The sequence below is a fragment of the Nerophis ophidion genome, linkage group LG20, assembly GCF_033978795.1.
Source record: "Nerophis ophidion isolate RoL-2023_Sa linkage group LG20, RoL_Noph_v1.0, whole genome shotgun sequence".
NCBI classification, from domain to species: domain Eukaryota; kingdom Metazoa; phylum Chordata; class Actinopteri; order Syngnathiformes; family Syngnathidae; genus Nerophis; species Nerophis ophidion.
The window spans coordinates 14,466,643-14,480,430 of record NC_084630.1 but is presented as its reverse complement, the minus strand read 5'-3'; the positions used below and the strand labels follow the sequence as shown (position 1 = coordinate 14,480,430).

General features: G+C 38.3%; 1 protein-coding gene across 2 annotated transcripts in view; it reads right to left on the bottom strand.

Moving 5' to 3' along the window:
- Positions 1 to 13,788, bottom strand: part of LOC133538766 (procollagen galactosyltransferase 1-like) — a 53,697-nt gene that overhangs the window by 12,686 nt on the left and 27,223 nt on the right. For both annotated transcript variants that reach the window (XM_061880532.1, XM_061880533.1), the window contains 5 exons: positions 11,839 to 11,973; positions 7,249 to 7,453; positions 7,045 to 7,164; positions 5,710 to 5,786; positions 5,526 to 5,632 (listed from right to left, as the gene is read on the bottom strand). In XM_061880532.1, coding sequence (XP_061736516.1) covers positions 5,526 to 5,632; positions 5,710 to 5,786; positions 7,045 to 7,164; positions 7,249 to 7,453; positions 11,839 to 11,973 — 644 coding nt within the window. The remainder of the gene's footprint in view (positions 1 to 5,525; positions 5,633 to 5,709; positions 5,787 to 7,044; positions 7,165 to 7,248; positions 7,454 to 11,838; positions 11,974 to 13,788) is intronic.

The window sequence follows — 13,788 nt, the reverse complement described above, 5'->3', positions numbered from 1 at the left end:
ATTAGAAAAAGAAAGGGGAAAAAAAATATCCAATAAAGCAGTGTAAACGGTCCAATGTGATGTGCAAGTCCAAACTACTCCATAAATGCTTAACATAGCACAACATGCTGTAAACAGAGAAGCAGTGTATGCGACACAACTGACAGCTGAGAAGGCTGAAATCTTTCATCTTTCAGGAAAACAACCTGCCCTTCATGTTAAGGTGACTACAAGCATTATGCTGTGAGTGCCTTAAAAGTGCAAATGCTGTGTTCCATTGTTCTTTTTCTAACTGTACATGCTATCAATCGTATGTTTAAATATAATTATTTAGTTTATTGTCAATGTTGCAACTCCTTTTTTGCAGTCACTGGCCACTGTGAGTGTAGAATACGTGGGGCTGACCCACTTAATATTTTCATTGTTGAATCTGATTAGACTTTGCCCATTGTCAAGGATCAGTTTAATCTAGGGCGTTTGTATAAGGGGAATAAATAGTAAATAGATTGTACTTGTATAGCGCTTTTATACCTTTACCCAACGAGCTTTGATACTATTTCCACATGATGACACATCATTAGGAGCAACTAGGGTCTGGGGATACGTCAACATGGTCACAGAGGGACTAAGGATCGAACCCACAACCAAGCAAGCCCCTATACCCACTTGAGCCATGTTGCCTCAGATCATACGCAAACATGATATATAGCAGTGTTTCTTGTCCCGTCACTAGGTGTCATGTAACGTCCCATGGAAGTGCTTTCTTTCTTAAAGGAAAAACTGCACTTTTGGAATTCCGCTTATAATTCAAAACCATTACGAAAGGCATGACGACGGATTTATATATTTTTTATGCATTCTAACTTGTAAATAAACGTAAATAAAAGTCCGCTTGCAACGGAGCCAATGAGAGCTTCACTATTCCGTCCATAAAACCCAATAAAAATAAAAAATAAAAAATAAAAAAAGCCCCAACAATACTCCATTTACATTTCAGGACTTGAATATTAACCAAGTATTAGTGATATTGTTATTATAAGCGCTAACGCAGACAAACTATGTATGGCGACACTGTGTTTCACAAGCTTGTGTGCCAATGTTGACATGATCGACTGCTCAGCTGCTTCCTATTTTCCTTGCTCGTCAAACTTGATTCCTGATCATAAATCATGTCTCTCGCATGGATAATAGAAGAACGAGGATGTAATCAGATGTGTTGGTATACTTTGACAGCCAATTTAGACCTAAAAATGTTGACAATAACACAAAAAGACGCTTGGTTCGACCCCCCTTTTCTTTGTGAGGATTGTGAGTCATTCTTCTACTAAATGGGAATATATGAACATCCTAGTAGTCGGCATCCCTAATGACAGCAGACATGGTACAGGTAGTGATGCTTTATTATGTTTGTTGGCTCTAATAAAGTCTGCAGCCAGTAATAATCAGTGATGTAGTGGGGGGAAAAGCAAGAGTCGCGATGCGTTTTTAAAATTATTGTTCAATTTATGCTTAAAATTATCAAAATACGTAAATGTTACATGTGCCCATTACTACATTACATATATACTTACATCACGTATATAAAACATTGACAAGGAGGTGTTTGGATGTTTTTAAGGGCTTTATAGGCGGCATAGCGCATCTACCATAGACTCTATTGAAAGCTGATTTTGATCGCATGTATATAATATTTAGAATCATTTTTTTTTTAAATGCATCCGTTGTCTATTTTTTTATGATGGTATTGAACAATAGGCTAAACAATTTTTAAAAAGCGCAGTTCCTCTTTAAACGTGAATATTCCAAAGTTAATTAAAGATACTTATAAAATGAATACAGTCTAAAGTCCTATTATGCCAAACCAACTTTTCTAATGAATTGGTACCTGCTGTTGCGTATTTGGGATCTGCATAAGTCCCAAAAATTAGAAATCAAACCACGGAGGCATTGCGGATATATCTTTATAACAATTTTACCTTTCTTCATATTTGCAGAAAACAAGCCGTTTGGAATTTGCACAATCGGGGACAATTTTTCCAAGTGTGACGTCATAATGTTCTAAATTCATCCCCATCAGTACAGACAATTTTAAATAAGGCTTGGTGGAAATATTTACTTGCGTCAATAAATATTTCCATTTATGGTAGAGATTTACCCAAAGAGCTTTGCCCAACGATGTCGTCAGTAAACTACTTTTTTTTCTTTACCCTCTTGTTGTGGGGCAGACTGGCTTGTAGATCCACATGCATCCTACGCTGTTGGCATGTCTAATACATTGTAGCGTATAGTTTGAATTTAATCGGTCGGTAGATTCCGCTTTGGAAACGCTAAAAACTACAACAAAGAGGGTGGAAAGAGGATCAGGAAACAGCTTGAAAACAGTCTGTAAAACTTTAATCTATTACATATTTGGACCAAAGTACCACCATTATATGGTATGTAGACCACAAGGAAGTGTTTTAAATGTAGAAAAAAAAATCATATTATGACCCCTTTAAATTTTAGTGAACATATATCTGATTTGAAACTTTTTCCACCCTAAAATAAGGCCGAACCCTGCGATGAGATGGCGACTTGTCCAGGGTGTAAACGCCTTCCGCCCGATTGTAGCTGAGATAGGCACCAGTGCCCCCCGCGACCCCAAAGGGAGTAAGCGGTAGAAAATGGATGGATGAATAAGGCCGAACCACAGTTTGTAAGGACTTGGGCTCTTAATCATAACTCTTTTTTAAATTATTTTTAAGACCCAAGACTAAGAATTTCAACATGTTTCATTTTATTCACTTTTATTTTGAATCTCTGAAAGGTGCTGCTGTCAAAAGCTATTAAAAGCTATGTGAGTTTAAGGTTTAAATAAAAAGCCGCAGCAGTATTGGATAATGTGAGTCATATCATGGGCAATTTAATTTCCTCCTTCAGGGTAGCAAAGTATTTGTAGCACAGTCGGAACAGTGTGTTCTATTATATTAACCAAAGTACATACATACAAATATATTACTGTAACAAGAAGGGAGAAAAGAAGGTTGTCACATCATCGGCAGATATACAATGTGGCAGTATTGTACATGAATAATCTCTTATCTTTAATGTGTTGACTTTATTCACTGCCTAGTTTTTTTCAGTTTTTGAATGAATTACTGATTGTTCTGTGTCATTTTCTTTATGTATTACTTTAATTTTACTTTTGTTGCATATCCTAAAGCACATTTAAATCAAATGTATTATTATCACTATGAAAAAATAGCATTGGGTTAACCCATATTGCAGTTCTCCACCCAACTGCAAACATCATCGAAATCACAAAATCATCAATTAGTAAAAATTATCATTCTTGCACAGCCGTTAATAACTAATCTTTATTTTCTCAATGGTAGAATTAGATAGAACACTAACAAGGAATTCCATACCTAATAAAACATCCACAATCAAACTCGTCCAGTCTATTTCAACTTCATGGAATGATAAACATCTTTACAAAGCTTTACTGAACCGGTCGTCCATACATTAATCTAATTTAGCAGTTGAATAATATTTACCATAAACTTCTGGTCTGTATGCTTAGCTTTTTCATGAGGAGCATCGGTGATACTAAATTAAAAAAAAGAGTAGCACAGAAAAATTTAGGAGCAATATTAACACTCATACAACATACACATGTGCACTCATACCAATAAACACAATGCCCTAAAATAAACAAACTAAACTGTGCTACACTGTCGCTTACACTAGTGCAGAGCTGGGCGACACGGACCAAAACTCAAAACCCGATATAGTTTGGCTGAACATCGATAAACAATATACATCCCAATATTTTTTCCATAATGTCAAGTTGGACAAAATTAAACACAAACACAGTGTGTCAAGTGGTTTTAATCGTCAAATAATCATTGATTGATTTTATTGAAACAAACACTTGACATGGGGACACTTTTGAAAATGTTCAAGTTTCATGTGGAGAAAAAAAAAATACAAAAAAATGGTCGCATTATGTTTTTGTTTGTACATGTAAAAACACTTTCTTGTGATCTACATAACACTTATTGGTTGTTTTTTGGAAAAAATTATTCAGGATGGGCGGTCTTATCTACGCGCCACCACTTTCGACTGTGCTCTCTCCCCGCCATCTTTGTTTTAGTTTTAAGCGCTTACATATTGAGTCTATTGACAGAAATAAGTTACAACTATACGCTACTTTGTATTAAAAATGGTAAAAGCTCAGGATGCATGTGCATGTACGAGTTAGTCTGCCCCACAACAACAGGATGGAGGAAAACAAAAAAATTTAGTGACTACAGCTTCCGACTTCCATGGAGGATTTGCGCAAAGCTCTTCAGGTAAATCTCTACCATAAATGGAAAAATCTGTTGACGTAAGTAAATATCTCCACCATGCCTTATTTTGAATTTTCGGTACTGATGGGAATCCCAAATACATATAAACTTGTGCCAACAGGCAAAAACATTAGAATTTACTTAATAGGACCCACAACTTAAGTGGTGTTTTGAGATTTAAAAAAATAAATAAATAAATAAAAAAGCCTTGTAAATAATTAAAGAAAAGTAAAATACTCTTTAATCCTGATTTTTAAGATGTACACAATTCTTCACCGAATGATAAAAGAAATTAACACAATATGAAATAAAGTGCCTGGTTTAAAAGGACATGTTTAGCAGCAACTTGAAAATAATTGACTTTTACAGATAAACATTATTATAGGACATACACACAAAGATTTCAGCCAGTAACACATCCTGGCAACTGCTTCATGATGCTGTGTGACAGGTGAGAATATTACCACTGCAGCTTAACACTTTCAGATTGTGTATGTTTCTGTCAATGCTTCTTATGCAAAGTAGTTGTGACTGGAAAGCTGATAGAACGTGTCAATTATTTTTAACAGCTATTTCCTATGGTTGCAACTGGGAACAAAGCAATAAGATGGGACACCGCGTTAATAATAGCGCACCAGTTTTCCTTTCATGTGAAACGTAACAACCTCCATGAAGCAAGCAGTGAGCTTAGTGGGTTTTTGCTGCTGAGGGCATTTTAGCACGCAGCTTCACACAGAGGAGTTTGTGTCAAGTTTTAACGTGGTAAAAAAAAAAGTTGTCTTTTAGCCTCTTCCGTGTTTGACGACAAGTGCGTGAGCTAGAAACAGGGCACTGTGCATGGAGGAGGAGGAGGAGGAACACACAGCTCTCAAAGCGTCCACATCAATCACTTGTCCATTTGGTGTTGGTTATGGTTTAAGTTTATTTCACACATGCTTTATAGATGCGGGAACATTTTACTCTAGTTTGATCAACTTTGCACGGATTTATTTTAGGAGCAAAATGCAAATTAAAGGGTTAAAATCTGTATTTGCACGTGTGTTCTTTTTTTCAATACTCGCACGACATTGTTTTAGTCACAAATGTGAGTAAAATGCTCGCACTGTACAGCCCTGGACTCGTAGCCCTGTCATTTTTGCAACAATATAGTGTGTCTGTTAGATAGTCATGCGTACAACACGCATGCTGCCTGTGAGAAGATGAAGTGACACTTACTTGCCATCCACAGCTGCAATCAACTTACAGCTGAGCTCCATCTCGTGTAATGTTCTTAGCATGCGCTCCCGCCGGTCAGATCTTCGCACCAGATTTATCATGAACACCTGCGTGCACACAAATGTGCTGAGGCTGTTGTCTTAGCGTGCGTGCATGTACTTGAGAGAGAGAGAAAAGTGTATACTTCATCAAAGCCCATCTTGTTTGGCTGCTTGGGAGGAAGAGTCAGGAAGCTGGAATACTCCAGGGGAGGATTTTTCACTTTCAAAGAGGATAGCAGAGAGTTACAAAGAGAATTTTTAATGAATTACATAGAGGCTCCAAACACCTTGCCTAGAGAAATTCACCAAAACTAAAGTGTGTTTTCTTAATCATTCCTGGCTTTTTCATGTTGCCTCCCGTGTATGCATAATTATATATCATGTTCGACGTAGATGTACACTTCACTTGATGCATAAAAGTATATTTTCTATGATTGTCAAATTGAGTGAATAACAAGAACAACCCACCACAAAGAAATTTGGTGCTAGCCATTCATTGCTCATCAACACATTGGAATGGGAAAATGTGTGAATTGATGAAGCTTGTCATTACAACTCCATAAACTAAATGGCATTGTAACTTTGCTTCTTGACACACTTCCACACAAGCACGTAACTTAGTGTCCTTGTTGCTATATTTAGTGAGAATTTAGACCCCTGTTGACTCTTTTTTTTTAGCCATTTTATTTCTGTTTATACTGGATATATAAAACAATGTAAGGCTGTTCTCAACGAGCATGAAAAAGATAATTTGTTTTTCCAAACATCTTTGTTTTGCTTTTCATGTTTTAGCTCACTGTTTGTTAGCCATTACTATAATCTCACATATTTACATGTCAAATGTTTATTGATATGTTTTGCCCCTTTTTAATAAACTAAATCTAATACGTCAAAGTTATCATTATAAGTTCACTGTTAAATGTTAAATAAAAAAAATATTTTAAACAATTTACATTTTTAACACAAACAAACATAAGTAATTGCAGTTATTATAATAATAATAATAATAATAATGGATGGATTCAATTTTATATTGCGCTTTTCCACTATTAGATACTCAAAGCGCTCACAGAGAAGTGGGAACCCATCATTCTTTCACACCTGGTGGTGGTAAGCTAAATTTGTAGCCACAACTGCCCTAGGGTAGACTGACAGAAGCGAGGCTGCCAGTTTGCGCCTACGGCCCCTCCAACCACCACCAATCATTCAGTCATCATTCATTCACCAGTGTGAGCGGCATCGGGGGCAAGGGTGAAGTGTCCTGTCCAAAGACACAACGGCAGCAATTTGGATGTCAAGAGGCAAGGAGCGAACCTGCAACCCTCAGGTTTCTGGCACGGCCGCTCTACCACCTACGCCATACCGCCCCTGGTACAATTGGTACCATTGGCACCGTATCGATTAAATTGTGCAAGGTAGCCATGGCTACCGATGTTGCTTTACATAAATGCCCACACACAATTTAATTCTGAACTCACCCATGATTTCAAGATGAGTGTGCAAGAAGCTCTCGGCCTCGTCCAGCAGTGTAGCATGAGAGCGCATCGGCACAGGAAAATATCCATAGGTTTCTTTGTTGCATACATACATCTGGACGTCTGAGCATGACGAAATACGACAGGTGATGCGGTTGTTCAAGTGTCACACATAACACGCCAACTATCACATTCACTTCATCTCACCAGCCATGCGAGCAGAGTAGGCAAAAATGATGACATCGTCGAGAGACCAGCTGTACTCTGGATGGGGGGGGTAAAAAGCCAGCTGACGAGAGGCTTCCTTCCGTAGGTCCACCAGGTATGTCGAGTGGACCATCGGTACAGCGAAGCAGCCACGACGCTCCTGCTTTCTGATAGGCATGTAGGCTGGTGTTCGCTTGTAGTAGCCCTGCCAGGATGGTTGCACAGAATACTTACTGACTAAATATCAATTATTCTGTTAGAATACTGTACTGTGATTGTTGTAGGTGACACCATTAAAATGTCCATTGCTAAAGCTGAACATCTGCTTCAGAACTACTGAATTTGCCTCTCTTAGGAATTCAGGCTCTCGTCCAATAGTTAGCATTTTTCCTTGCTGACCTTAATTAGTTTTTTGGGCCTTTAATTTATTTGTGTGCAGCTGGGCCTTAAGTCTCACATCTGTAAACACTGGCAGGGAGCTTAGGTACTTTCCCGTGCAAACAATTTGGACAGAATTGAAAATATTTTCATGTAATTCATGATACACTCAGGGCGGTATTTTATAGCATGCATTCACATTCACATTGTAAGAAATGCTTTATAATGCACAATGGAAAATTTGGGTTCTTTTTTTAGGTTTGACACATCTGTAACAAAAACATAAACAATTATGATGGTACTTCAATGAAGCCCAACAAATATTGGTGAGGGAAATGCTGAAATATACTGTATATATCAGGGTATGCAGGTGAGGGATAGCCTCCCTGGTCATAAATAAAAATGAATATTAAAAAAAAAATAATAATAAAAATATTTAATAGATCTAATATTTGTCAATTAAACTGTGTTATAGAGGTGCGCGGTTTGCGGTCTCATCCGCGGAGTCCGCGGATGAGACCGTGGGTCGGGCGGGTGACATGACGAAAAAATGTATTTTAATTAGATTCGGGCGGGTGGCGGTTGAACTAATTCGGGAATATTCGTTATACATGGATCAGGGATTGGTATCCTTTACCATTTAAAGAGCCATTTAAGACCCGTGTCACACAGCGAAGAAGACAATAGGAGACATAAACATTCTCTAGAATGACTGCCGGCAGTCACCCAGTTAACAAGTATTAGGGCGTGCTATGAAGCCATTGGCTTTGTCGCCTTCTACAGCAGGTACGATCTGCTTGTCAGTCCAGCAACATGTTGTCTGTCAGACACACGCACACGACTGCAAGGCATACTGGGTGACACAAAGTACACTAATGGTTGTGATATAAACAATTTTAACATCCTCAAAGTAACACAACATAAACGCATCACAACAAATACCCAGAATCCTTTGCATCCATGATACAACCCTGACTATTTTATACACCCCGCTAGCAGCAAACCCCGCCCCCCCCCACCCTCCCTCGTGCATCGGTAAGGTGGGTGGGGTTGGGGGCGCGGGGGTGTAAAATATATTCAGGAAGTGTCAGGGATGCAAAGGATTCTGGGTATTTGTTGTGTTGCGTTTATGTTGTGTTACTGTGAGGATGTTCTCCCGAAATGTGTCTGTCATTCTTGTTTGGTGTGGCTTCACAGCGTGGCGCATATTAGTAAGATTGTTAAAATTGTTTATATCACAACCATCAGTGTACTCTGTATCACCTAGTATGCCTTTCAATCTTGTACGTGTGTTTGCGGAAGCTGCATACAACATGTTGCCGGATTAACAATCGGTTTGTACATGTTGTTAAAGGTGTCAACGACAATGTCTTCACAGTACGCCCTTATTCTTGTCATCAGGATGAACACCATTTAATATTCGCAAGAACGTTAGCGGCTCCCATTGTCTTCTTCACTCTGTGAAACGGGTAAAAATATCACTCTGAGTGGTAAAGGTGGCCGACCTCTGATGTATTTCAACGGGCGGGTGGCGGGCGGTTGCGGTTCTGATAAAAGGTTGGTTTGGGTGGATGACGACTTTGGTGATGCGGTTGCGGATGATATAATTGCCTATCCGCGCATCTCCACTGTGTTATAAATATTTTCTGAAGGAATCTAATCCTTTTGTTAATTTATTTTTTTACATCATTTACCGTACTTGAGTAAAAATCACTACATTTTCACACAAACTTGACATGAGGCCTCTGGGTCTTAATGGCTGGTCTGCTTGTCAGAATGCCGCCAAAATAATGTTTGTAGAAACATTTTTCTCCTACAACATTCTAGTTTGTACACTGTATAAATACAGTCTGTTAAATGTTTTTAATCTAAGTGTGACATCACTATTCTTGATAATCAAACTATAAGCCCAAAAAAAGTGATGCTTTTGGCGCTGTGTTAGAGAGCCTCTTGTAGTACATTGACACACCACACCATGCGTGGGCATGAAGTGGGGGTGATTGTGAGCTAGCAGATGCAAAATGGTGTATACAGAGAGTGTGACCAACTCGGTTTTAGGGGATCTCCTCAATGATCGGTCAAAAGGCACTCACGTTACTACAGCGCGCAGTGACTGCTACTAACTTTGAGCTAACGTTGTGTTCGCAGCACTTCCATGTGTAAAAATGCTCTGTAGTGCAGCATGGAGCTGCTCCCCACAACTTGGAAAGAAGACAAGTATGGGAAGTGAAGGTTCGTGAACAGCACCGCCGAGCCACCGACTACAGCGTCTTGTGCCAGTTAAACAAATGACATGTCTCTGTTTTGTTCAGGACAGAACACACTATAGCTAATACAAATAATAGCAGAATAAATTAAGACATTTAAGAGATTGTTTAACAAAAACAGACTATATTTAAATCTCAATAAAAACTAAATTACGCAATTTGTTAACAGTAGAAGACAAGTCAAATTTTAGGGGTAAGAATAGATTCGAAAATTAACTTGACATCTCATAAAAAACTATACAACAATAAAGCAAAATATGATCCGGGTGTAACCCGCCTACCGCCCGAATGCAGCTGAGATAGGCTCCAGCAACCCCCCGCGACCCCAAAAGGGACAAGCGGCAGAAAATGGAATGATGGATGGATGGATGTTCCGGACCAAAAATCACTCCATAATCTCTACTGCTTACCAGTGTTACCATTTTTGAGTTATTGTGCAGAAATATAGGGGAATAAGTACAAAAGTACACCTATTCGCTGAGCATGTTACAAAAAAGAAAACTCAGTTAAAATAACGAGTGATACATACAGTGATTACACATACATTGTAGCACATACATTTTCATAGCTTGTCCTCTCAATCGGTCAAAGTAGAGTCTAGGACCGTTAACATACAAAAGTCACGATTTTTCTGTGATTGTTGGTTCAAAGCAACAGAAGATTTTGTCAAAATGAGGGTTGTAAGGTTTTTCTTGGTGGTTCTGTGTATTTTTTACGTTTATTACGCCGTCGGGTGCTTTTTAGAGTGCCTGTTGTTCATGAAACACAGCAGAAATGTAGCAGCAGAGTGCGTCAAACACGGCAGCAAAATTATATTTTCACGAATTAAAAGCATGTTTATTCTAAGTTTATGAGTTGGAGTAATTTTACAACTATATATTGATGTTTTATTTTGGTTTATTTTGTCAGAAAAACTGACGTCAAAACAACAGCAATTGCATGCATCCGGGCACAGTCGCACATGTCTTTGGTAACAATTGCTGCGGCTGTTTACTTGGCCATACTCTCTATATACGCCTTTCTGAGCAGATGCATATCACTACCATGTGTTAGCAACAAGGAAGGCAGAGTTTGAGTTTTTTGTTTTTTTTGTCAGATTCGAAAACAATGTTTTAATGCTTTGCTGGTTGAATAAATAAATGAATGAATGTGGCTGCCAATACAGAAGATTATATACCCAATAACAACTACTTTTCTAAACTGGATGGATTAAACAAAGAAATCAAATAATGTACTAATATGATCCACTTCAAGAAACTCTTCAAACTTGAAGTGTTTTCAAAGTACAAAGAAGAAGAACCATGATAAACATTCTGAATTTATTTCATCCATCCATTCATTTTCAAAATAATCTGACTCATCTCACTATATGAAATGTAACTTACTTCACCGAGTATAATTTATTCATGTTTATTGTGATTATTTATTGAGTATATTGTGAATAAATTGAGAACAGGAAGTGAACAAAAGTTTTAGCAACTGTTATGCAAAAGACAAAAGGGGTAGGATTAAATAAGCTGTGCTTCTTCCTACTCCTTTTCGAACATGTTGAATAGAGAAACTGGAAATTGTGATGCATCATGTTGTATGCATGCATGTTCAAAATAAACTCAAACTGGAGTTTTAGACAAAACAGAGGTGATCATACAAAGTATGATTTCATGAAGGATAGATAATGAATGTACTATATATACAAATACAGTAAGGTAAGACCCCAAATGTTTTTATTTTAGCAAATAAATGAAATAAAGACGTTTTTGATCATTTTCTTATAAATCTAAATTATTCCTGTTTTTGTAATCTTAATGAGCAACCTATATTAACAGTGATTAAAGTATATGAATTTAAGTATGAAGGATAAAACAACTCCAAAGGCATTAATGCCACATATTTAGTATATGTATCAAGATCTAACTGTATACACGCAAAACAAAGCAGCCAGTACCTGAGATGTCATGCCGCACCAAAAGTTAGAGTAAGCAGCTCTGGACTCCAACATTGGAGCAACAATGGTCTTGTTTTCTCTCATCAATTTCCACAACACATCTGGGTTGGTGAGCAGGTTGTCACAGTCTGCCACCTGCAGACAAACAAAAGGGCACAATACTGCAAGTTACCACAATGCTTCCATCCAAAGAACACAAACAGTTTTTTGTGTTCTGCTCTTGGATTTTCTCCTGGCTTTTATACAATAGTTGAATTATCTGCAAGGTCGTCTAGCTGGAAACCATGTCAAATATGTGAGGAGCTCTATGGGATTCTGAAGTTTAACTAAGTAGCCATAGCAACAGGATGTAAGCCTTTATCACCCACTGCCAAACATCTCTGTTTACGCCACCTCGTCCATCTAAATGTCCACAAGCAAAGTGGATGAATAAAATAGGTCCAAACAGAGAAAGCTTCATGTTTCACTGGAATAAACTGTGGCAGTCTGAACCATTACAATCGATTTTGCAATTAGCAAAAAGGGAGACGTTGGTCAACTCAACGTTTAAGTATATGCACCAGTCAGACTGATACACATTCTTTTACAAACGTTCAAATCTTAAAGGCCTACTGAAATGAGATTTTCTTATTTAAACGGGGATAGCAGGTCCATTCTATGTGTCATACTTGATCATTTCACGATATTGCCATATTTTTGCTGAAAGGATTTAGTAGAGAACATCCACGATAAAATTTGCAACTTTCGGTCGCTAAGACAAAAGCCCTGCCTCTACCGGAAGTCGCAGACGATGACGTCGCAAGTGTGGGGGCTCCTCACATATTCACATTGTTTATAAGAGGAGCCTCCAACAAAAAGTGCTATTCGGACAGAGAAAACGATAATTTCCCCATTAATTTGAGCGAGGATGAAAGATTCGTGTTTGAGGATATTGATAGCGACGGAGTAGAAAAAAAAAGTAAAAAAAAAAAACGCGATTGTAATTGGGACGGATTCCGATGTTTTTAGACACATTTAGTAGGATAATTCTGGGAAATCCCTTATTTTTCTATTGTGTCTCTGGTGTTTTAGTGAGTTTAATAGTACCTGATAGTCGGAGGTGTAAATCCACGGGTGTGTTGACACGCAGTGTCTCAGGGGAGTCGACGGCAGCTATGGACGGCACAAGCTCAGCTTTTCTCCGGTAAGAACTGAATTTTTAACCACAATTTCCTCACCGAAACCTGCTGGTTGACATTCCGTCGTGTTTCATGTTGGCTTGACCGCGCTCTGATCCATAGTACATTTTCACCTCCAGGAATTTTAAATCACCGTGTGTTTGTGTGGCTAAAGGCTAAAGCTTCCCAACTCCATCGTTCTACGATGACTTTTCCAATATTAATTGAACAAATTGCAAAAGATTCAGCATCACTGTAATTATGCCATTAAAGCAGACGACATTTAGCTGTGTGTGTGTGTGTGTGTGTGTGTGTGTGTGTGAAGTGAGTGAACTATATTTATACAGCGCTTTTCTCTAGTGACTCAAAGCGCTTTACATAGTGAAACCCAATATCTAAGTTACATTTAAACCAGTGTGGGTGGCACTGGGAGCAGGTGGGTAAAGTGTCTTGCTCAAGGACACAACGGCAGTGACTATGATGACGGAAGCGGGAATCGAACCTACAACCCTCAAGTTGCTGGCACGGCCGCACTACCAACCGAGCTATGCCGCCCCATACTTTCTAAAAACCCGTGACGTCTTGCGTACACGTCATCATTACACAACGTTTTCAAGACGAAACTCCCGGGAAATTTATAATTGCAATTTAGTAAACTAAAAAGGCCATATTGGCATGTGTTGCAATGTTAATATTTCATCATTGATATATAAACTATCAGACTGCATGGTCGGTAGTAGTGGGTTTCAGTAGGCCTTTAACTAAATAAAGATTAAATAAAAAATAATCAACT